General features: G+C 41.0%; 1 protein-coding gene across 1 annotated transcript in view; it reads right to left on the bottom strand.

Annotated features, from left to right (window-relative positions):
• HTR3B (5-hydroxytryptamine receptor 3B) overlaps positions 1-26,597 on the bottom strand; it is a gene marked incomplete at its 5' end in the record, with an annotated part of 47,336 nt that overhangs the window by 6,046 nt on the left and 14,693 nt on the right. Inside the window, 9 exon segments of the mRNA XM_032594978.1 lie at positions 7,234-7,357; positions 7,359-7,389; positions 7,922-7,982; positions 7,984-8,057; positions 8,060-8,082; positions 8,508-8,523; positions 8,526-8,616; positions 9,160-9,204; positions 22,542-22,702. Coding sequence (XP_032450869.1) covers positions 7,234-7,357; positions 7,359-7,389; positions 7,922-7,982; positions 7,984-8,057; positions 8,060-8,082; positions 8,508-8,523; positions 8,526-8,616; positions 9,160-9,204; positions 22,542-22,702 — 626 coding nt within the window.

Below are 26,597 nucleotides of genomic sequence, written 5' to 3'. Positions count from 1 at the left end.
ATCCTATTGGTCAGAGAGACCGTGGCTCGTCTCCAGGGGCACAGAGCAGGAGGAGAAGGGGCGAAGTGGGTCTAAGTTGGGGAGATAACTGAAGACACCCCGCAGGATGGCTGAGCATCCGGAGCTCCTGCCGGGGCTCTGTAGCTGGGAATTTGAGACTGAGAAAGTTGCTCTGTCATGGCCATTTTTGTAGACCTCGCTTCTCTGGGGGCGGTGACAGGAAGTGTCTTTAATAAACACAAACTATTTTCATCAGGGAACGATAGGACTGCTTTCTGTGACCCTTTGGGGCAAAAGCCAACCTTTAAAACATTCCTCATGGGGCCAAAGATAATACCTAGCTTATGATGGGTGTTCAATCAGTTTGCCAAACAAATGCATGTTCTGAGCTCTTTGCTGTTGGATTTGGAGGAGGGGGGTGGCATGGAAATGATACCTGAAGGCCAAGGCAGAGGCCGGGAATGGAGGAGACGGAGGTGGGGAAGAGCTTGGCTGGGGGAGACCAGATACCTACCACCTTACAGGAGATAACAGGGGTCCCCCAGCCTTTGGGTCTGGGAGCATATCCCGACTCAGTGGAGCTTGGTAGGCCAGAGCCATTTGGAGGATTGCAGTCTGGCTGTTGTCTTTCACATGAAGCATAATGGGCTGCAGATATCTAAATGAGAGCCACACTCATGCTTTGTAATGATTTGGTTAAAACACATTTCTACCAAAGCACAGTCTACAAGAAAAACCACAACAAAATGAACTGTCACCAACCCGTGTGTCTCCAGCTCTCTTGGTCATGCTGTGACATGACCCACCAGGCAGTGGTTAGCTGGGGGCCGTAGGAAGGGAGCCACAGAAAGGGAGCCACGTGGTCAGAGTCCACAGGTGTCTTGTGCTGTGGGCCTGACCTGGGCTATGTGGTGTGGTGGGGGGCAACCAAGCCTGCTGTCGCTAGAGGGTAGAAGTGGGAAGACCACCTCCGCCCCCCCAGACCTCATGGCAGATACGACATGAACAGTAAGTGTAAGAACCCTGCCCTAAAGGAAGTACAAGTAGGCAGCTGCCTAAGCAGGAAGAGCCTAGGCTTAGAGTCAAGGGAATAGAGTTGCAGAGTCCCTGGATTCTAAGTGCCTACATGTCCTAGTTTAAGTGCTCCCAGGTGCATGCCTTGACTTTCCTTTCTTTTCTTTTTTTTTTTTTATGTTTGTTTATTTGAGAGAGAAGGGGAGGGGAGGGATAAAGAGAGGAGAGAGAATCCCAAGCAGGCTCTGTGCTGCCAGCACAGACCCTGAGGCAGGGTTTAAACCGACGTACTGTGAGATCATGACCCGAGCTGAAATCAAGAGTCTGATGCTTAACCGACTCAGCCACCCGGTGCCCCCTAGTTTTTTTTTTTTAAAATGCACTTCACTTTTGCTTGCTGAACATGTTGGGTACATTTGAGATTGGCTGTTGTCTCTTTAAATAAAGCCCCTGTGTAAATAACACATGCTGAGATGGTTCCTCTCCACCCAGAGGCTGGTGCAGAGAGTGAACATAAATCTGGGTCAGAACCAAAGACGGCTCCTCAGTTTTGTCAGACCATGTGTCCCTCACAGTGCCAGGGGAGAGGTGTGGCAGGGGCCAAGAGGCTGCGAGGTAGGCGGGCTTCATGGGCATGAGGCTTGGGAAACTTCCCGGGTCCTGGCACTTACAAGGGCTTGTTTGGTTTCAGGCTCTGCTGGTGCCATTTTTGAAACTCGTAATTTATGAACAGGGGGTCCCACATTTTCCCTTTGCACCGGACCCCACCAAGAATGTACCCAGTCCTGTCAGGAGAATATTTGTCACTGGATAGTGCCAGCAGCCGGAAGTGCAAGGGAAACATGGCGGCTACAAGGCAGACAATTAGCTGTCCTGTAACATAAGGCAGAAATCCTGCCACCTATGTTTGGCTTATAACACTGTAAAGCTACATAGGCCCCCTCTTTGGTTTTCTTCAAGAACAAGGGGCCTTCCTTTTTCTTCAGGTTGATTTAGGAGCAATGTACTTATGGACTAATTTTCTCTGCAAGCCCAGTGCAGCCTAAAGAAATTCTAATTTTATCACAGTTTTCAGATACGGTTTGTTTTCATGATCTCATTTGATCTTCAAATCTCTTTACTCTCTTGTTGAAGGAACATTAACTGACCATAAACGCAGCGTCAGGTACTTTTTTTAAATACTGGAATTAGAAGAGTTAATAGGACAGGTTTCTGCCCATCCCAGGGGATCAGCAACCAGACTCTGAAGATGGAAAGGGAATTTGCCCCCGAATGGACCACATCCAGAGTCTGTACCTGATTTAGACGATGTGATTTGGGACTTTCTGAGTTTATATTTAGATGTTATTTTGGTCTCAGAGTTGATGCTGAAATGGGGTAAGACATTTAGGGATGTTGGGAGAGGGTGGATATTTTGCACAGGTGATGGACATGAATTTGGGGGAGCCAGAGAGGGCAGTGGACTGTCCAGGTTGAATAATGGCCCCAAGAATTAATGTCCTTCTTGGAAGGTAAGAATGTGACCTTATTTGGAAATGGGATCACCGCACATATAATTAGTTAAGATGAGGGCTGACTGCAGTGGGGTGGGCCAACACAACTGGGGTCCTTATGAGAAGAAGAGAGACGCACAAAGGAGAATGCCACATGAGGGTGGAGGCAGATCCTGGACTGATATACCTACAAGCCCAGGGTTGCTGTCAGCCACCAAAAGCTAAGAAAGAGGCACGGAACAGATTGTTTCTGGAGCTCCCAGAAGGAAGTAGTCATGCTCACACCCTGATTTCCAGCCTCCAGAGCTGGGAGAATGAATTTCTGTTGTTTTAAGCCACCCAGTTTGTGGTACTTTGTTATGGAAGCCCTAGGAAACGAGCACAGGTTACTTGCCCAGTAACACACAGTTGGATGAACGCCAAAGAATGGACTAGAATAGACCATGTCAAGCCGAGTTGCATGTCAACATCAAAGAGGATTAGCACATAGTCTCTGGAGTCAGACTGACTGGGGGCTCAAGGTCAGGCTCCACAGTTACCCTGTAACCTTGGGCAAGTTACTTAAACTTGGGCAAGTTAACTTCTCTGTACCCCGATCCATCCATTTGTAAAAATGCAGATACTCAGAGTACCCAACTCATAGAGATGTGAGGATTACATGTGCAAACTTAAAATGGTGCCCAGGGTCAAGTAAATGCTGGGTTTTGTGGTCATTGTCACAATGTCTCCCTGGGCAACATCCCAGGCCCATGATGGATAGCAGAAGCCCCGCTTTACCCATGCTTGTGTCCTCAGTGGGGCCACTGAGCCTGGCACATGATAAGGGCTCAAGAGATGTTCGCTGCGTTGTACTGGAGTCTTATTAGTAATGTTACTTTTAGTTCGAAGAAGGTGGGAGCGTGGAGTTAGCACAGATAGGGCTTCTCCTATTGAGAGCCATCCCCTGAGGGCTACCTCTCGGCGGGTCATTCCAGAGACAGTAAGGGACTCCAGCTGATGGCTGATGCTAGGGGGGGAAGGGATGTCACCAGCTCAGTGAGACCACTCTCTGTGGAACTGCCCCTACCTAGAGCCCATCATTTCTAACGGACTAAAGGAGCTGGTGCCTTTAAATTCCACAGAAAGGGAAGAAAAAGCACTTTAGTTTCAGTCCGTGTTCTCCATTAGACACCCTTCAGGTGTTAGCAATATTATGCCACAATTTCATTATCCATTAAAGCCAGGTAATAATAAGTACACAAAGGTATTTGGAGCCTATTGATGTTAATGAAAGAGATCAATCTAATTCAGAGTGTGTGTGTGGAGAGCTCCTTGGAGATGGAATAGGCCCCAAGGTTAGCCTCTAATTGCCTCCTTGATGGTAGACCCCACCAGTACTCAATTTTGCATGACCGTCTTTATGACATAGTTGGAATTTTTGACGCCCAGACTCACGCTTCATACAGAAGCCCATTTTCCTCCTCTCCCAAGCCCCTCCCACCATTCCCAATTCAGAAAGAATGGGAAAGTTGCTGCCATTTAAGTAAGATCCCTGCACAGGAGCGAGAGCTTCCGGACTCGGAGTTGGATCTGGACCACAGGTCAGGCTGGGTTAGCACAAAGTCCATGATGTCAGGGTGCATGAGTGACCCTGGAATGATTTCTAGGGCTCTAAATTCTTATTCTCTCACTCTCCCTCCCGATCTGGTGGAGTTCAGAAGGAACCTCTCTCAAGTTCATGAGCTGCATTCAATGGATATCTCAACAAAACTACTCTAACCTAATCTATAAGGAAAACTATGCCAGAAAAAGAGGAAAAGATGGGGCACCTTGCTTTCTCAATTGCCCCTCTGCATTTTTCCAGGGGTGCCCGGGAAGGCTCCCAGCCCTGCCTGCATGAACATCTCACTCATTGTGAGTATATGTGCGTGTTGGGCTCACTTTAGTTCTTCCAACAGCTGTCCACCCTTTTCCATCCAAAATGAATTCTCACATTTTATTCCTACCTCCTCCCACTTCTACCCTCGTTTTTTTTTTTTTAAACAACAAAAAAACAAAAAGCTGCCACGTAGACATGGAATGCTCACCCTTCTGTTTCTGGAAGCAGCATGTCCGATAATGTATTGGAGGGAATCTTCCCTCCTATGGCTGTTGGAGCAGGTGCCAGGCTGCACACAGACCTCCTTGTAGGCAAAAGGTGCCCATGCTCTGAGCCCCCTGTGGAATGTAGCCTGACTCCAATGTGTTAGCAGTGCCCTCTGATAAACAATACGTGTTCTAGAGCCAGCAGATATGACTGCACATTAGCTCGAGCTAACCAGGAATCCTGAGCACTTGATTTAGTAGTAATGGCAGCAATGTACATCAGGCCCAGACAATATTTAGATCATCTTTCCTCCTGTCTGCTCCACTTGTCTCCACCCCCGCACTGGGCAGCCTGGACAGGGACAATGCAGGTGATTAGATCAGGAGGGAGATGGCCCTTTGCTGTCAGGACCTTGGCAGACCAGTGCTGGCAGAGAACCGGGCTCTCAATTTCACGTCATTGCCCAAAGGCTACCGAAGGTCACCAGGATGCCTCAGTTGTTAACTTCAGAGCAGGATGACTGGTATGGAGTAAGAGATCATGAACCAATCAGGGCACATAGCAGGTGTGCGGAGGCATGGGGGCTGAGAGAGGCCAAGGGAGACAAGAGACCTAGGATAGCCACTGAATCTACTTTAAGTCTTTCCAAAGTTGTATAACTGCTTCTGGGCGTGGCTCCCTGCCTATGAAACATGATCTGTGACTACTCAGGGTTCTCTCCCTACTCTGTTCCAGAGGGTGAGGGTGGAAAGCAGCCTCCAGGGCAAAGAGACACAGGAAACAGCTCCAAAAGCATACAGTGCTGTCGATGCCCACCTCTGGCATACCTCAATGTAAACACTGTAAATGCAGAGGAAGCATGGCGGTGAACAGAGCAAAGGGATGGGATCACTGTTCCCGAGACACAGGGAAGCTTCTCCTTCCGTAAGCACTGTTTTACGCCTCTGTCCATCATATTTAAAAACGGACCTACTACATAGAAAGCCTTTCGCCACGACTGGGAAGACAAATTAATATTCAGGGTAAAGGGTGACGTGTAACTACAAATAATGGCTGCTTTATGGAAAGAGTGTGAGTGTATGTGTGTGTGCGTGTGTGCGTGCGCACTCCTGTTTATCGGCCCTGCCTCTTGCCTTTGTTTGTCTCCTTCGTGCAGTGTAGGTAATGGTGTGTGCAGCGTTCTCCGGAGCGCTTGGTAGGTGACTGTGTTCCACCTCGCACGTGCTCCTCCCTCACATTTCCCTTTAATGCTCGCCATTATTCGGGCTGCATTAATAATGTTTGTGGGCTGATATCTTTAAAATTAATGAGGTGTTTACTCTTAGCCAAGAAACTCATTGAAATTAAAAAAGCTTTCTTTTTTCCCCTCCCTTTCTCTCACTTTAAAAAAAAAAAAAAAGTGGACAAATAAGCCACGACGCCAGCTTTGCTAAAATCCAAGCAGTACAGGCAAACACCCAGACTCCACCACCAGGAAGGTATGAGTTGTGATGAGTGAGTTATACATTGGTCACGTTCAAGCCACAGCTATTTCTAGGAGGCCCTGATTTAACCAGAGCTTTGCTGGAAAGCTGCATGGAACATCTTTTGACCAATGGAGGGGCATCTGTGCCCTCAATAATAGCTTATTTCGATACCACCCTCTCTTAGCGTATGATTATCCAGCATAACCATAGCACCTAGGCTAGTCTGAATTTTCCTTCTTATCCAAAAGGATTGTTTCCAAGAGAATTCATGTCGTGTGTCATCCTGACCTGCCTGTAGTCTCTATTTGTCAATCACAGACATTACCTGGCATGAAGAACTCCTCCCCACCCAGCTATCAACACTATTAGCTGACTTTGTGCAGAAAAGCAGAAGTGAATACTGACAGCGGACCTACCAGTTGCATGAACTTGCTACAAACCACTTATCAGGACAGTTTGCCAGAAGGGCCAGGGAAGGGAGAATGGCTGCTTCTGGAGTGCAAAACAGCAGTTTCGCTGTCCTGCACCCCACCCCTCAGGCTCCTGCTGAACAAACTGTCCCATGAAAATGCAGCCAAGAGCATCCTGGTGGTGCTCCCGAGAAGCTTGGGTTCTCATCGAATCCCTTTAGAGCAGCTGTTCTCTCTGATCCAGAAACCACCAGGAGTCTCTGAGGATCCTGTAGGTGATTTGTTAGCTAACTGCTCAAGATAGTCAAATTAATAATGATAGCTTTATGCATTTGTTTCTGGAATTAATTAATAATTTACTCAGTTAAAAACAGGACAGTAACGTTAAAGAGACGCTCTTCTCCCACTCTGTTGTTGTTGCTGTATATGGGTTTTCTTTCTTTTCTTTTTTTTTTGTTTCCCCCTCCTCTCAGCAGCAATTGGGAGTGGGGATGTTAGTATGCACCGAAAGGCTTGAGGATGCCTGCTAAGGTGGGTGGTTCAGGTGCCTGAAACCATTCTCTTTTTACTCACATATGGAATCCTTACAGTAGGAGTCCAGGATCTGGGACTGAATCTCTGGTCTGTGAAATGCTGTAATGCAAGGGGCTTCCAGAGCCACCTGAATCATCAGTTTTTGGATGATGATAAAGAATGAGAATACACGACAGAGCAGAGATCCTTGAGCCCAGCAGAGAAGGCTTGCGACTGCAGAGAAGTAGGCAACAGGAACAGGAAGGACCTACGTTAAACTGAATCTGTGCAAAATCTCCAGTGTTGCTCTGCAGGATGTTGTATGTTGAGGACACAGAAAGAAGCTCCCACTCACTGTCCTTCAAAAATTCCTTTTTGTCATGCTTAATGTCTTCTCTCTCTCAGGAAGGCCAGGTCTACATCTTCCACTGACAACAAGAGAAACAATGGACTTCCCCACACACAGAGGCCCCAATAACCACCCGCTTTTCCAACTCCCAACTCAAATTATTCCTTTCACTCTTGCCCCCACATGTACAGTCTTACTGAGATGGGGCTCAGTATAACCATTTTGAATTAGGGATAGGGATGTGGAATAGAGTCTCCCTCTCAGTGAAAAAAACAAAACAAACAACCAACTGTGAATTTATAGTTTGCACTCCATTATCCATAGAATGATGGACCTGGTCCTACCACTTCTATAACCTTCTCAGTGGCAGAGGAGGCCTAATACTGTATTCCCAAACCTAGAGCAGCAGTGAGCAATATACCTGGGCACAACACTGTACTCAGTCCAAATTACAATGGTAGCCAAATAGCTGTAAGAAAGATTTCTATTTGTAAAAACTATGTGCAGTAACAAAATAAACCTCACAGACAGCATGATATAATTTCACCTAAGTGCACCAACCCAGCACAAGAGTGTTTTCCCATTGGCAGACTATGCCGCTCACGGTTTACCCGTGTGCAGGATGCTACTGAAAGTTAGGCTGCAGTTCTGCATATCAAATGGAAAAGCGTTATGTCTCTAAATTGCATGTGGAAACCACCTGGGTAGGCTTAATGGTCCCAGATGAGTTCACACAGACATAGGGAGGCCGGGTGATCATTCAATGTCCACACTATATGAAACACAAGAACCTCGCTGTTACAGAGAAGGCCTTAGTCATTTCAATACATGAACAGAACTGATTATGAGATGGTAGTGGCTGTTGATACTCAGGATAGTCTAGAAGTGCAAAGACAGAATCACATTTCCCATGACGTCATTTACCCTGGCAAAGATGGATTCAGTAATGACAGCCTCAAAAGATAATTCACTTGCTACTTTTGCAACGGACATAACCCATGAGTAACCTCAAGCATTTGTAATTAAATCTGTATCTTAAATGATGTCACCTCATGGTACTTCTACCTGGAATATTCCCAACACTATGATCCTCTTTAGGTTAAGAAACGAAAGACAGCAACAGTGACTGAAAGTGACAACTGGCATAAGTAGTCCAAGCAGTTTAAGCCCCGTAGAAATACACCCCAGCACACTTACAACTCACTGATGATGTATCAGGGGCCCAGATGGCGCTTAGAGGTAGAGAGATCTCCCTGATCCCATCAAACATGGTGGGGCTCCAGGATAAAAATTCATCATCCCAAACCTGTTAGGAGGAGCTAGAAAAGAAATGTATCAAAAAGGGGCAATGTCAATCTCCCCAAAGAACTGAAGAAGGATTTGGATGAAAACCCAACTGATCTGCTTGCTGGTACTGTTAGGGGAGAGGACTTCCCTGCTAACCCCTAAAGATGGTGCCCCAACCAGAAACCGTGGCCATATCTTACACAGATTCTAATAAATTAGATCTGCTGCAGGTCTAAGAAACTAAATTGCAAACACCAAGAAAATATCTATTCCTTAGAATAATTATATTTTGCAACAGATTTAAATTTTTTTTAATGTTTATTTATTCTTGAGAGAGAGAGATAGAGACAGAGTGCTAGTGGGGAAGGAGCAGAGAGAGGACACACAGAATGAGGAGCAGGCTCCAGGCTCTGAGCTGTCAGCAGAGAGCCCGATGCAGGGTTCGAATTCATGAACCACGAGATATGACCTGAGCCAAAGTCGGACGCTTAACTGGCTGAGCCACCCAGGCACCACTAGAGAAATCAGGAGTCCAGTATGCATGGAAGGAAACAGCACTTACCTCATAGTACCATGTACTGGTCTTTAATTTTTGATTCTGTGCATCCTGCAAAGCAAAAAGAAAATCTGTACCAAATCTCAGTATGTCAATAAATCAAAGCCCAATTCAACAGCATAATCATTCAGAGAAAGAAAATCAAATCTAACTAAAAATGCTGATTTTAAAAGCACTGCCTTGACTCTTCAAATCTGACTATTCTCAGCTCCTAGTTATTACATGTGCCTGTCACTGTGAACTTGACTATAGCATCCATGACAAAATGGCACGAGGACTACACCGACATCTTGAATGATTTTCTAATCCCTTTCCCACCCTAATTACTCTGCCATTAATCAAAATTAAAAATGACATGTAGTCTTAGCCAATTCTGGGTACAAAGATGAGGCCAAGCTTTTATTTGTCATCGAGATATTATTCACAACATTTCAACGACTGTTAATCTCAACTGCTACTGGCAGCCATTCCTGTTAGGTTACCTGATGTTTGGATTTCTCTGGTTATCAGACTGAATGAGCTTAATGTAAATGAAGTATATTTGTGATGATATAAGTAGATGTGATTTACCCATGTCTGCAATAAGTAATTGTTTTGGAGAAGACCCTTAAGAATAACAACCAAAAAGAAAAGAAAAGAAAAGAAAAACCACAAAACAAAAAACAAACACTCCTTACCAATTTTTTTTCATATCTGATCTAGTAATGAGCATTCTAAAACTACTATGGTCTTAGGAACAAAGAGGGATATCTCACACCATGTACAAACATTAACTCAAAATTAACATAAACCTAAACATAATGGCTAAAACTGTAAAACTCTTAGAAGCAAACATAGGAGTAAATCTTCATGACTCTGACTCAGACAATGGTCTCTTGCATATGAGGCCACAACCACATGCAGCCAAAGGAAAAGTAAATGGGACTTCATCAAAGTGAAAAACTTTCGCGCTTTAAAGGACACCATCAAGAAGTAAAAAGACAACCCTCAGAATGGAGACGATACCTGCAGATCATATACCTGATGAGGAGTTAATATCCATACATAAAGAATTTCTACAAACCCAAACAAAACAATAACCCCATTTAAAAATGGACAAGGGATTTAAACAGACAGTTCTCCAAAGTGGATATACAAATGGCTAATAAGCACATGAAAAGAAGCTCAACATCACTGCCAAGGACCAAATTATGTCCTTCCAAAATTCATATGTGACTAAATTTGGAGACAGGACTTTTAAAAGGTAACTAAGGTTAAATGAGGGCACTATCTACTAGGATTGGTGGCTTTAGAAGAAGAGGTAGAGAGAATGATCTCTCTGTCTCCTCCATGTGGGTATGGGAAGAAGGCAGGCATTAGCAAGCCAGGAAGAGCTCCCACCAGGAACCTAACTGGCTAGAACTTTGATCTTGGACTTCCCAGCCTCTGGAACTGTAGGAAACAGAGTTGATGGTCTTTGTTATGGCAGTCCACGCTGGCCAATACAATCACTAACCGTCAGGGAAATGCAAATCAAAACCACAGTGAAATACCGCTTCACTCTCATTAGATGGCTACTAAAACAAAACAAAATAAAACAAAAACATAACATAAGTGTTGGTGAGGATATAAAGAAATTGACATCCTCGTGCACTATTAGTGGGAATGTAAAATGGTACAGCTGCTATGGAAAACAGTGGCAGCTCCTAAAAAATTAAAAATAGAATTACCATATGGTCTAGCAATTCCATTCTTTGGTATAAATCCAAAAAGAACTGAAAGCAGAGACTCAGTTATTTGCACACCCATGTTCACAGCACCATTATTCACAGTAGCCAAGGGGTGGAAGCAACCCAAGTGTCAATCAAAGAGGAATGCATAAGCAAAATGTGATATATGCATACAACGTAATATTATTCAGCTTTAAAAAGGAAGGAAATTCTGGCACATGCTACAACATGAATGAACCTTGAGGTGACACTGCTTCCTTCCAAGTTTTACCAGCTGAGAGATTCTGAAATAGATACTGTTTTTAAAGTCAGTATTATTTACATCTGACTTTCTTCCTCTGAACTGTCATACTGTAGAACTGGGCTTTGATTTACTGACATTCTAAGATCTGGGCTGTCCCCCACTAAAACACATAAAGGCTCAGTTCTGGGTTTCGCTGCCATCACAAACAGGGGAAAAAATAACCCAAGTTCAAAATGCACTTTGTATTACTGGGAAACACAGCTTTTTCACTCTTCTTTCACAACAAATATAGTCTTACATCTATGAAATGTCCTGACCAAGTGTTTTTTTAAATCCCCGTCTCGCCAAGTCATGAACGTATCACTAAGTCAGTTATGTGGCTGGGGAGACCAGCATTTTATCCCATCGATTCGGATTGACTGCCATATTGATGCCTCTGCTGGCCCTTCTGTTCCCACCCATTGCTCTGTCATGTTACATGTAACAAGTATGAAGAATTTTTTTCTAATATTTAGGGGGTATCTGGGAGCATTTGTCATTCAGCCCTAAAGAACACAATGTCAAAAAGGAGTCTGAGGCTAAAACTGAAATCTTTTTTTTTTTTTTTTGTCACAGGAAACAAGTTTCTCAATGCCAGCTGGTGAACATAATTGGTTCTCTGGTGGCATTATTCACAGCTCTTCCCTCTGTGTATCTCTCTCTCTCTCTCTCCCTCTCTTTTTCTTTAGCTACCTTCCATCTTGCTTGTTAAAAGCAAAGGATATTTCAGAGAATTGGAATTCATTAGTCTTCCTAACAGAGGGAGTCTATTTAGATCTAAATTGGTGGTTAGCAAATACACAGATAATTCCCGCACATTCTTATTTATTTCCCAGTTCGGAAGACTATAGAAACAGATGCCTCAACGTCTGGCTGGGAGGCTCTAGTCAATGGGCTGGAAGACAAAGGTATCTGGGATTCGGAATTGACAAAACTCAATAGAAACAAATTGAAACTCTTCACTGTTGAGTAGATTATCTCTATAATCAGATTTCCCTAAGGTACTCATAATACCCAGAAATTCTAAGACAAGACTGTAGTCTTTCATGTAAACAAAACAGGAGGCAAAACATAATGGAAGCGAGGTGCCACAATGAGAGCTGGGCTGAAAGCTCTTCACGCCAAACAAAAGTTGCCAGCAGCTCAGCTGTCGCCAGATGCACCCAACAAGTTATCTATTCACACTGGGGGTGTCCTTGGCTGATTCCGTGTGCCATGTCATCAAGTCCTTCCAAACCGACCCTGCCTCCAGGATGGACTCTAGGCTTGGCCCTGCTGAATGTAATAGAGACGTTCGCAAAGCCTATTAGACGGAGCCATTCATAATGACGGTACTAAAATTGGCACTTATGTATTTTGATTAATTAATTGCTTGACAAATATCTATCCAGTATCTTTGAAGCAAGATATGCTGTGCTGCATAATATGGGAAATATGAATATGAGTAAGCAAGTCCTTCCCTCAGGAAGCTTATTAATAAATTAGGGTATGTGACATTTTAACAAATCACTATGTGTGTTAAGAAATATACAGACTTGGGGCACCTGGGTGGCTCAATCGGGTAAGCGTCCAACTTCGGCTCAGGTCAAGATCCCACAGTTCGTTGAGTCCGAGCCCCGCATTGGGCTCTGTGCTGACAGCTCAGAGCCTGGAGCCTGCTTCGATTCTGTGTCTCTGTCTCTCTCTCCCCCTCCGCCACTTACGCTCTGTCTCTCTCAAAAATAAATAAATATTTAAAAAATTTAAAAAATATATACAGACTTCTGTGGATTTAAAGGGAGGAGATGTTGCTGTCAGCTTGCAGAATTGAGGGAAATCTTTCTCAGAAGTGGAGATTTGAAGGACTAGAATATTTTACGGATGGAGAAGGAAGACAAAGACATTTAGTGGAGGAAACAGCATACAGGCAGGAAACAACAAGGAGTTGATTTCATTGTAGTATTGAGGAGATAAGGCTAAGACAGTAGACAGGGATAAAACTAGAGGGATAGAATATAATATTTTCCAAATTTCTAAGGAAAGTCTGTCTTATCCAGTAACAGGGGTATGTCTAATGTATTCTAGTAAAAAATTAGTATATTCCACAACAGTGGAGAAAAACATATCTTTGAAAAAGTAATGGTGTTCTCCTTAACTACCATAAGGAATCTGGTTTTATTTACTTTTATCGGGATAGAAAGAAAGAATTAGGTAAAAAAAAATTCCAATTTGATACAGTTGTTCTAAGGGAAAATATGAATATAGAACTTAACTCCTTTTCTATATTTATCTCCTAATAAGCCTCTAAAGGAAAGCCTGAGCAATTCTACTTTATCTAAATCAATATGAATAAAAAGTGGGAGGATGCGGAGGGACCTAGAAGGCCTCTCTTATTCCCTTACTCAAGGCTGATTATACATCTGTCCCAGGGTTTCACATGACATGGTTCATCTCATGTGTCTTTACTCAATTCAAATCATGCTATTCCCACTGTACAATGTCTGGTAAACGACGCAGTCATAATAGCTCACAGACAACCAGCAAAGACTGACATTTCTTAAGTAGGTGAAAATATAGCCCCAGGAAATTAAGTCTCAAGAATTTAAGTTCAATATCCAATTACAGAGAGCATTTAAGGGAGTTTTCTGTTGGAGCTTTCTGTAAGACTAGGCCTTTGGAGGAGGGGTGGATATTTCCTGGCATGTATTAAATAATATTTTCTAGGATCTTAGATCTAGTACTTTTGCTAAAACTGAGATTTGTGTGTGTGTGTGTGTGTGTGTGTGTGTGTGTGTGTCATTTAAATGTTCCTGTTTGCAAAGAAATAATGATTGGGGATTTATCTAAGCTGGAGGAAAATTATGCTAAAATATCTTGCATCAGACAAAAAAATAATTTAAACCCTGTTATATTGATTATACTTTCAGTTTCAAATTATGTTTTTCATCAATTACAATGCCTAATTCTCAGTCACAAAAAAATCAGTCTATGACTCCCAGCACAGCACTAAGATATTAACATAGAAAACTACCTCTATTTAAATAAAGAGAAATTACTAAGTGATTTTAACAAAGTACATTAAAATACTAACATTGTATTGTAGGGTATATTATGTATGTAAATGTAAAGTTGAAGGCAAAAATAGTAAAAAAGTCAGTGGAGCAGGTAAATGGAATGTTACTATTGCAAGATTTGTACAATGTATGTGAAGGATAATAACATTAATTCTAAGTAAACTGTATTAAATGAATGATGGAAATGGGAATCCCTAAAACAACAGCTAAAAAAAAATGATTCAGAGGCAGGCTAAAAAGCCAATACAAGAACTAAAATCAAATATTAAAAAAAATATCTTCTTTATTTAAAAGAAGGCAGGAGAGGAAGGAAAGAAGAGAACAACAAAAACAGATGGCCCAACTAGAGAACAAATAGAAAGACAGTATTGGTAAATGGATGAAATGCTTCAGTTAAAATGCACAGATAGACAGGTTAAAAAAAGCAATGCCCTGGGGTACTACTCAGCAACAAACACAATGAACTGAAGATTATGGACAACTTGGATGAACCTGAAGGGAATTACACTGAATGAAAACCCTATCTCAAAAGGTTACATACTGTATCTTTGCATTTATATTCTTTTTTTTTTTAAGTTTATTTATTTTGAGAGAGAGACAGAGAAAGTGAGTGAGGGAGGGGCAAAAAGAGAGAGAGAGGGAGAGAGAGAATCCCAAGCAGGCTCCGTGCTGTGGGCCCAGAGCCTGATGGGGAGCTTGAACCCATGAACTGTGAGATCATGACCTGAGCCGAAATCAAGAGTCTGACTCCTGACCAACTAAGCACCAAGGCTCCCCTATGTGATATTCTTAAAAAACATAAATACAAAGATGGAAGAGAGATTTATTGGTTGCCAGTGGTTAGGAATAGGGGGCAGGGGCAGGGATGTGGCTATAAAGGAGCAGAACCAGGTAGCCCCATGGTGATGACTGTGTTGCTTAATGTGTGGTAGTGGTGGTCACACAAAGTTACACACATGATAAAGTTGCATAGAAGCTCACACACACAGAGACAAATGAATATATGTAAAACTGGAGAAATCTGAATAAACTCTGTGGATTGAACCAATGTCGATTTCTAGTACCAATACTCTATTTGCCTAAGATGTTAACATTGGGGGATGTTGGGTAAAGGGTGCACAGAACCTCCCTATAAATTTATTTGCAACTTCCTGTAAATTTATAATAATTTCAAAATAAAAGTTGAAAAAAAAAAAAAAAAAGCAAGACCCAACTATATGTTGTCTCCAAGAAATGACTTTGAATACATTGTCATGCGGAGAGATGGAAAATAAGAGGATGGCAAGACACACGCCATGCAAAAAGTAAGCATGAGAAAAACTTCAAGAAAAAGAGTATTACTAGATATGAAGAGGGGCATTTCATAATGATACAAGGATCTGTTCATCAGGAAGGCATGTAATTCTAAATGTATACTCACCTAACAACAGAGCAGAGAAATAAAGCACAGTTATAGTTGGGGATTTTAACACTCCTCACTATGAAATTAATAAAGCAACAAAAATTTAAAAAGTTAGAGAAGATTTTAATAATACTATCGAATACTTTTATCAAATTGATATTTATGGAATAGTAAACCCTTCTATTCAACACTGTACTGTAGGTTCGAGCCAGTGCAACAGGCAATAAAAGGAAATACAGGTATAAAGAGTGGGAATAAAGAAGAAAAACTGTCTTTATTCATAGACAACATGATCTTCTACATAGAAAATCTGAAAGAATCTACAAAAAAGCCTCTAAAACTAATAAGGTATCATAAGGCCACAGGATTCAAGGCCAATACATATAAATCAACTGTATTTTTGTATGCTAGGCAGAGATTCATTTTTAAATACCATTTATAGAATAACAAAAAATGTGAAATAGGGATACACCTTAACAATTATGTGTAAAGCACTAAAAACTACAAAATATTACGAGGAGAAATGAAAGGACTAAATAAATGGAGAGATAAAATGGGCTCACGGATTGCAAGACTATTGTTAAAGATGTTGATTCTCCTCAAATTGACCTATAGATTTAATGCAATCTCAACAAAAATTCCAGCAGTTTTTTAAATAGAAATTGACTCTAAAGTTTATATGAAAATGCAAAGGACCTATAAGAGTCAAAATGATTTCCAAACAAAAGAACAAGCTTGGAAAACATGCTCTGATTTCAAGTTTCTGTAATGCTGCAGTAATTGAGACAGTGTACTGATGGAGGGAGAGACACTGATTAGTTGGACAGAACAGAGTCTAGAAATAGACTCAAAATATATAAAGAACTCCTGAAATTCAATAACATAATAAGCAACACTATTTAAAACTGGGTAAAAGATCTGAGCACTTTACCAAAAGAGATATCAATTGGCAAATTAGAGCTCAAAAAGATATTCAAGGTCATTAGTCTTTACTGAAATGAAAGTTAAAAAAACAGTGAGCTATCACCACAAATCTACCAGAATGGTTAACGTTTACAAAGATTGACAATATCAAGTGCTAGCAATCATGTGGAGGAACTGAAACTCTCACACATTGCAGGTGGAATGCAAAATGATACAGCCACTTTGGGAAACAGTATGGCAGTATCTTACAAAGTTAAACACAAGCTTATCATACAACTCACAATCCTACATCTAAGTATTTATCCAAGAGAAGTGAAAACATATGCAAATGTGTATAGTGGCTTTACTCATAATTTCCCCACACTGGAAATAACCCACATGTCCAAAAACTGGTAAACAGAAACCAATTGCAGGACACTCGCACAACAGAATGCTACTGACTCTACAGCAAAACGTGGGTTGTCTCCAAGGCAGCATGCCACATGGAAGAAGCCAAAACAAAGTGTAATATATCATGATTCCATTTATATGGCTTTCTGGAAAGGCAAAACTATAGTGAAAAAGGTAAGATCACTGGTTGCCAGGTATTGGGGTTAGGGGGAAGTGAGTGGTGTTTTAAAAGGTGTTTCAGGGCGCCTGGGTGGCTTGGTCGGTTAAACGTCCAACTTCGGCTCAGGTCATGATCTCACGGTCTGTGAGTTCGAGCCCCACGTCGGGCTCTGTGCTGACAGCTCAGAGCCTGGAGCCTGTTTCCGATTCTGTGTCTCCCTCTCTCTCTGACCCTCCCCTGTTCATGCTCTGTCTCTCTCTGTCTCAAAAATAAATAAATGTTAAAAAAATTTTTTTAAAATAAAATAAAAAAAAATAAAAGGTGTTTCAGGGTGCCTGGGTGGCTCAGTTGGTTCAATGTCCAATTTTGGCTCAGGTCATGATCTCACAGTTTGTGAATTTGAACCCTGCATTGGGTTCTGTGCTGACAGCTCAGAGCCTGGAACCTGCTTCGGATTCTGCGTCTCCCTCTCTCCTCCTCAGCTCATGTGTGTTCATGTGTGCTTGCTCTCTCTCAAGAATAAATAAACACTTAAAAAAAATAAAAAAAAAAAAGATGTTTCATTTTATGTAACTTATATCTCAATTTTAAGATGCTCAAAATCTTGTACAATACAGTTAAAGCAGTGCTTAGAGGGAAATTTACGGCCATAATTGCTAAAATTAAAAAGAAAAGGTTTAAAATCAAAGCTCTAAGCTTCCACTTTAAGAAACTAAGTAAAGAAAAACATATTAAATGTAAGTAGAAGAAAGAAAACAAATAAAGAGCAGATATCAATGAAATAAAAAACAATAGATAAAATTCAAAGCCAATATTTGGTTCTTTGAAAAAAAATAAGTAAAACTGATAAAGCTTTCACAATATTGGTTAAGGGAAAATAAAAGAAAACACATATTACCAACATGAGGAATGAAAAAGGCAATATTGTAAACGAATGAATATGACAACTTGGATAAAATAAATCCCTTTAAAAATACAAACTACTAAAAGTGACACAAGAAGAAATAGGAAATATAAACATTCTTACACATGTTAATTAAATTGAACGCACACTTGTTTTTGAGAGAGAGAGGGAGGGAGGGAGCAAGCGAGAGTGGGGGGACGGGGCAGAGTGAAAGAGAGAGAATCTTAAGCAGTCTCCATGCTCAGTGAGGAGCCTGAATCAGGGTTCAATCCCATGACCGTGGGATCATGATCTGAGCTGAAATCAAGAGTCCGAGACTCAATCAACTGAGCCATCCAGGCACCCACGAATTCACATTTCAATATCTTCTCACAAAGAAAATTCCAATCCTAGATAGTTTTACTGGTGACTTCTATCAAACATTAAGAAAGAAAAACATACGGGCACCTGAGGGGCTTAATCGGTTAAGCAGCAGACTCTTGATTTCAGCTCAGGTCATGATCTCATGGTTGGTGGAATCGAGCCCCACATCAGGCTCCACACTGACAGGGAGTGGAGCCTGCTTCTGATTCTCTCTCTCCCTCTCTCTCTGTTCCTCCCCTGCTTGCACTTGTTCTCTCTTGAATAAATAAACTCAAAAAAAATTTTTTAAAAGAAAGAAAAATATCCACATTAAACAACTCTTTCAGAAAACTGAAGCAGAAACATTTTTAACTAGTTTTTTTAAGGCCAACATAACCCTGGTATCAAAACCAGACATGCACATTACAAGAAATAAAAACTGCTGCCCAATACTCCTCATTAACATAGACACAACCTGTATTGAGTAGGAATTTAAATCCAGAAATATAGAAAAAGGATAACATATCAAGATTAAATGGGGTTTATCCTAGGAATGCAAGGATGATTAACATTTGAAAATCAAAATAATTTACCCTAGTAACCGCATAAAACAGAAAAGTTATCTGCTCTCCAAATAGATGGAGAAAAAACATTTGATGTAATTCAATATGTAGTCATGATTAAAAAAACAAAACAAAACTCTCAGTGTACAAGAAATAGGAAGGAACTTCCTCAACCTGATAACGAACATCTATGAAAAAGCTATAGCTAACATCATACCTAATGGTGAAAAATTTTCCCCTGAGAATGGGAATAAACAAGGATGTCTGCTCTCACCGTTTCTGTTAACATTGTAGAAGTCTTAGGCAGTACAATTTGGCAATGAAAAAATAAAGAGCATAAACAGATCAGAAAGGAAGAAGCAAAACCATGTACAGATGACATGATTGTGTATGTAGACAACATTAATCTACAAAAAAACTACTAGAATAAGTAAATTTAGTAAGGCATACAAAGTCAACATGCAAAATTCCTATTTCTCTATAATAACAAATAGAAAATTAAAAAATTTCAAGTAACATTTATAGCAGCATCAAAAATACTTTGGGATACATTTAATAGAAATATGTGTAAAGCTTCTACATTGAAAATTATAATAAAACACTGTTGAAGACCCAAATAAATGGAACAACATAATATTCAAGGACTAGAATAATATTTAATACTATTAAAATGTTAATTCTTCCGTAAATTACTCTGTAGATGCCATATCATTCTAAACAAACTCCCAGCAGTTTTTTTAAAAAATAGAAACTGACAAGCTGAGTATAAAATTTATGTAGAAATGCAAAGGTCCTAAAAAGCTATCTCAAAAATGAAGAACAAAGTCCAAGGACTTACACTGCCTGATTTCAAGAGAAAGAGCCTGACACTTACCAGTCAATTTAATTTTCAATCAAGGCATCAAGCAATTCAATGGGGGAAAAAACAAGGCTGAAACAACTCCTGTTTAAATGCAAAAACCCAAACCAAACCAAAACACAAAAACAATGATAAAAACCTTGATCTATATCACACACCATCACAAAGATTAATTCTTAATAGATCATAGAACTAAAGGTAAGGAGCTGTAAATCTTCTGACAGAAAATACAGGAAAATGATGTCTGTGAACTTGGAGTAGCAAAGATGTCCTAGGACCTAGAAAGCACTAACCACAACTAACGAGCTGGTTTATTTTTTTTTTAATTTTTTTTAATGTTTACTCAATTTTGAGAGACAGAGCATGAGCGGGGAAGAGAGAGGGAGACACAGAATCTGAAGCTGGCTCCAGGCTCCAAGCCGGCAGCACAGAGCCTGACGCGGGGCTCGAACTCAGGAACCGTGAGATCATGACCCAAGCCGAAGTCGGACGCTCAACCGACTGGACCACCCAGGCGCCCCTAACGAGCTGGTTTAAAATGGACTCCATTAGGGGCACCTGGGTGGCTCAGTCAGTTAAGTGCCTAACTCTTCATTTCAGCTCAGGTCATGATCTCACAATTTTTGAGTTCCAGCCCCACCTCGGGCTCACTGCTTGCTGTCAGACTGCGCAGACACTGCTTCAGATCCTCTGGTGTCCTCTTGCACTACCTCTCTCAAAAGTAAATTAAAAATTTTTAAAAAAACGAAAGAAGAAGAGAAAAACTACTGATATACACCACATGAGTGAACCTCAAAAACATGATGCTGAGCGAAAAACTCCAGACACAATAGAGGACAACACAATAAAATTTCATTCAATGAAATTCTAGAACTGGCAAAAATAATCTATGGTGAAAGAAATCAGAACAGCAGTTGTCTCTGTGGGTAGAGGGGATGGGAACTGACTGGGCAGGCAGGCAATGAGGGACCTTTCTGGGGTGATGGAAAGGACTGTTATATTGACAGGGGTGTGGATTCTATGGGTACACCCAATTACCAGAACTCATTGGACTGTGCACTTAAGATCCGTGCATTTCCACATATGTATGTTATACCTTAATTAGAAAAAAGGTTTGAGCAGTAACTTGAAAAAAATATTAAACTATATTAACAAACAAGCTCAGTAAGGTCTGCTCATAAGAAAAATCAAAATAAATCTGGGACCTATTGATACTGGAAATTTTGTAATTAAGAAGAGAGAGGAGCAGGGGTAAGCCACCATTTACTGAGGGTGTACTGAGACCTCTGCTAACTGCTTTCCATGAATTCTCTCATTTGATTCCTGCAACAACCCCCTCTTTAGATATAGAAGGAGAGACAGTTTTATACACAAACTTCCCTCACCATCCTTATGAAATACGTTAGGTATAAACTCAAGACACCAGGGCACTTTTTTCTTTTCCTCAATTTCAGGCAATAAGTGGTAGATGTAGGGGCGCCTGGGTGGCTCAGTTAGACGTCCGACTTCGGCTCAGGTCATGATTCACAGTTTGTGAGTTCAAGCCCCTCATTGGGCTCTGTGCTGACAGCTCAGAGCGTGAAGCCTGCTTCGAATTCTGTGTCTCCCTCTCTCTCTGCCCCTCTCCCGCTTGTGCTCTCTCTCTCTTTCAAAAGTAACATTAAAAATTTTTTTTAAATAAGTGGTAGATGTTTTCTTAAATCTACCACTGTCACTAAAAAACGTGAGCCATGGGGAAAAAACATACCTATTGCTATTTTCGGTGTCAGCAAACTCATAAAATATGTACACTGATCTATGACCACCATTCTTTTTTTTTTTTAATTTAATTAATTAATCCACACCCAAGTTGGTTAGCATATAGTGCAATAGTGATTTCAGGAGTAGATTTCAGTGATTCATCTCCTATGTATAACACTCAGGGCTCATGCCAACAAGTGTCTTCCTTAATGCCCCTTGCCCATTTAGCCCATCCCCCACCCAAACCCCTCCAGCAACCCTCAGTTTGTTCTCTGTATTCAAGAGTCTCTTACATTTTGTCCCCCTCCTTGTTTTTATATTATTTTTGCTTCCCTTCCCTTATGGTCATCTGTTTTGTATCTTAAATTCCACACACAAGTGAAGTCATATATTTGTCTTTCTCTGACTAATTCTGCTTAGCATAATACCCTCTAGTTCCATCCACGTAGTTGCAAATGGCAAGATTTCATTCTTTTTGATTTCCGAGTAATATTCCATTATATATATATACCACATCTTCTTTATCCATTCATCCGTCAGTGGACATTTGAGTTCTTTCCATACTTTGGCTATTGTATGACTATAATTCTTAAAACCTCTTGGGGTGCCTGGGTGGCTCAGTCAAGTGTTTGACTTCAGCTCAGGTCATGACCTCACCATTTGTGAGTTCAAGCACTACGTTGGGCTCTGTGCTGACAGCTCAGAGCCTGGAGCCTGCTTCGGATTCTGTGCCTCCCTTTCTCTGCCCCTCCCAACTCACACCCTGTCTCTCTCTCTCTCTCAAAAATAAATAAACATTAAAAAAATTAAAACAAAACTCTTAATTCCATGAAACTCCTATTTCTAGACCATCTGTATCTCAGCTTACAAGTTGGGGACTAGAAAGCATGTGTCTAATAAGTATTTTATCTCACGCTTACTGCTAACATGAGTCTAGTGCAACTTCCCTACCAGCTCAACTGGAGTCTTAAGGATAAAACATCTCTTAGGCTCCTGCGTAAATAGCAGGTAGTTTTACAAAAGGGTAACATGAATCAGAAAGGGTAAGATGGTCCTTACCACATCCAATACGGCATGGACAAATACATCCAGGTATACCGTGGTGGCCTTAGTCCGGTCATGAACTGGCCTCACTTTCTTGTGATATTTCTGTAATAGCTGCTTGGCGAGACGATACAGAGTAGAATTCCTGGGATGAGGTGTATCTGTGACTAGGATTTCTGAAAAACAAAACTTAGCATCTTAGCATCTTTACGAGATTTCAGACAGTTCAGGACTTGGTGGTTCCTAACAGAACATAGTTTTCAGCTTACCCCAATCTGCTTAAATTCATAGCCAGCTGGTGGACTTTCTGGCAGACACTTATTTAAAGCAAGCTGATGGTCTAACTGCCCAGTAGAGAAATCTCACTGTAAAGATAAATAAACCAACCTGATCTCCAAGGATCTGAACTTCACCTACAATTCTGTTTTCACAGCAGTCTTGCATCTTGGAGACAGAATCCTTTATTTCTGTATCACCCCCACCTACACCTACATAGAAAAAAACCTTCCTATACACTCAGCGACAAGTTATGTCCTATTTGGATTTTTCTTTTGATTTTCCATTCACAATTCAACGGTTAAGTAGAAAATCCAAGCAGGAACATGGACAAACCAATGGACCCAAAGATCTGTGTGGATTCCTCAATAATGGGATTAATGAGATTACAATTCACACTTTTCTTCTCAAAAAAAAAAAAAATCTCTTTTTGCACTCAACTGTCTTTAAATAAAACATGCCTGTCAGAAAAGGAGATCTCCGCTTTGGGAAAAAATTCTTTCTGGTTCCAGAGAACAACCATTTTCTATGACCTGGGAATCCTGATTTGCAGAGGAGCAGTGATTGGTGTTGAGGCAGGGGAGGCCAGGGGAAAGGAAGCCCGGGAAGCGAGCACCAACAATTGGAAGTGACAAATTTGCGAGGGCTTCCTCTGAATTGCAAAAAGATATTTTGCTCACAAGCTCTGCCAGCTCCTGGGGGATTCAAAGCTTCGCTAAGTCATTGGACTGAAGCAAATTGCACACCTCCTGCCACAGTGCGTGAGTGAAATCTATCTGTCGTGTCCTGTGCGTGAATTCACCTCGCCTCTCAGTGGTTTTGATGGTTATTTTGATGAGCCGCTGAAGGTGTGCAGGGTCCAGCAGGAAACTGTAAATGAGATCTCTTCTCTCTGTGCAACAGTCCTGTTTCTACCCGTTTCTTTATGAATGATGTCGTGTCACTCGCCACCACGGGCAGCAATTTCTATGATTTATCAATGTCAGTGTGACCAAAATGCTAACAACGATGCTGGGGGTGCAACTGCAGACTCGTTGTGGGCAGTGGAATATTCACTTTCATTACCACCAGAGCTGCAAAGCTAATGAGCAGTTTAACTTCCTAACTATTCACCCAGGAAGACGCCTAAAATGGCATCAGCTATTCAGGCATGCAGGACTAAGGCAGGTGGCTTGCATCAGGCATCATTTTTAAGGTTCTTGTGAACTGTGATTGTCAAAAAAATGTGCTGTGAACCTCTCCACCTGAGACCATTTCTTGCTGTTGTACCCCAGGGGAGAGAAGTCAGGTGCATAAAAGCAAAGCTGGTTTGGTGCTTTTCCTGTGAACTTTGCTTTGGGCAACTTCACTTTCACCTCGCTTGGAAGCTCCCAATTCAAGTCCCAGTCGGGGAAGTACTGAAATGTGCGTGTTCCAATACAGGAAACTATCAGAGATAGAGTGAAAGCATAATTCTGAGAAATGAATGTGTTTTCCCTACACCCTCTGCCCATAAAGACCCAAATTTCCCTCTGCTATCTTTTCTAGGAAACAATCCATAGATACCCTATAGAATAACATAAGTTTCCAGAACATGTCAAAGTCCTTGGGTAAAAAGAGAAAGTTCTGGAATCTAGAACTAGGAACAATAGAGAAACAAGCAATGATACGAAGAAAAATAAGAAGGAAATGAAAATATGCTGAAAAAACTATAAGGGCAGAGTTCTTTGTCCAAAACAGGAAGAAATAATAAATTACATTTCTACTATGAATGCAAATTTGCCTGAGGAGAAAGATCAATTACAAGAGAGAGATTAAGGATTTAAGTGACCATTAATTAACAGTAAATTATGCCCCCTTGAAAGCTAATGTGACATTCACACAAGCACTAAATGACTCAGTTCAGTGATGTTTCAACAGAGCTGATGGAAACGATCCACAGACCCAGGAAAGATTCCTTGTTAGCACTGCCTCTGTGGATGCTAATAATTTATTTGTAAGATTTCTGGAAAGTAGAATGTGTTAGGGGACTGAGCTATGAAGCACTTTTAGGTGAAGAGAGATTTTTTTTTTTTAAGGTAAGAATACAATAGAATTATTCGTTTTCTTGTTTTAACAAATTACTCTCACACCTATCTTAAAGTGTTCTGGGCACTCTGATGAAAAGAGATGTTCTTGCTTTAGTGAGTATGTCATGTCTAGGATTATTAAAAAAAAAGAGTTATCATCTATCTGAGGGGTTACAAGGACATTCAGATTTAGGTGTGTGGTCTATTGAATTCCCAAATCTGACTGAATATGTGCCATATGCCAGGCACTGTGCTAAGAGCAATTGACATGGATTATCTCATTTGGCTTTTACAGCAGCCTTACGACATAGGTACCCTACAGCCCGATGCAGAGTCACTTTGCTACAGGTAAGGGACTACAGGCTCAGTGAGGTTAGTACCACCCAAAGTCCCACAGCTTGCAAATGAAGAGGTTGGAATTTAAACACAAGTTATCTGGATCCAAAGCCCAAGCTCTTAATCATGACACTACACTGACCTGACTCCCCCAGAATATTAGGGATAGCAGTGAGTAAGTAACCCTTCAAAAGGAAGACTGACATGTTGCATGGTGTGCATGACTGGGTAGAAACAGCCCGCTGTTATTTTCTGTGTGTGTGTGTGTGTGTGTGTGTGTGTATGTTTAGGTCAAAAGTACCTTACATTTGCATTGCACCCTACAATTTCACAATGTTATCTTACTAGATCTTCACAAATATACAAGAGAAACATTTAACTTACAGGAAAACTGAATCTCTAAGAGACTAATTGGCTTCTTCAGAGTTACATGGCTGGTGAGTAGCAGAGTAGGAACCAAACAGGTCTCCTAACCTGGGCCTCTTACCCCAGCACACATCACCTCCAGGCAGTGGCCTTGAATTGGTGGTTGGTTCAGTGCTCTTGCATTTACAAATCATCTTGATATTAACCCAGCAAAGATTCCAAAGGGCAGATTTTTCTGCAACACATGTTCCCAGTATGATTTATAGTCAAGTACGGATTACTAGACACCATTAAAACACATTTTCTGTCACATTTAGAACAAAAATCAAGCGTAATACTAAACATTAGAAAGAGATATCGTTAAGAACAATTTCTTTCTTTTCCTTACCCTTTATCCTTCTATCTTACTTAGCTCAATGTTTACAATTATTTTCTGCTAAGAAACTCATCTGGCATTTAATGAAATTTCCTATTTTCATTTTTATAATTATATAATGATTTTATCCTTGAAGTTCAACATTCAGGATTTTTATACTTTAAGGCTAAGTTTCTTCTCTACCCAAGAAAAACTCATTTCCAGCTGCTTTGCTACCAAATTCCTTCCTCATTGCCATAAATGACGGATTCCACTTCCAGTTATATTTTAAAACATGGAAATTCTTAGATGTGAGTTCCACAAGACCCCTCAAAAAAGTGGGGTGTTGGGAAACACCAGCCTAAGTGATCTGCTTGATGTGTATGTGTCTTTAAGAATCCATTGTATCCGAACTCTAATGGCCCAATTCAGTGCTGTTAATACTGGAACCATAAAAGTGTAGTTCAGTTCCAGAAATATGGAAAAATATTTTAGTTTCTAAAGCATTTTAAGGGGAACTGTACACTTAAAACACGCAAGTTCATAGTGCTTGTCTTTTGAGATATACTCATTATCTATACAGACTTTGTACAGCTGGATGAAACCCTTAATATCAAAATGACATCCGGGCATCTATAGCCATGCTGTATCCAAGAGACTCTTTCTGTGGTCTACTAAAAGCTTACAATG

Source organism: Lynx canadensis, chromosome D1, assembly GCF_007474595.2.
Source record: "Lynx canadensis isolate LIC74 chromosome D1, mLynCan4.pri.v2, whole genome shotgun sequence".
Taxonomy (NCBI): Eukaryota; Metazoa; Chordata; class Mammalia; order Carnivora; family Felidae; genus Lynx; species Lynx canadensis.
The sequence above is the reverse complement of the archived record's forward strand: the minus strand, read 5'-3'. Positions and strand labels throughout refer to the sequence as shown.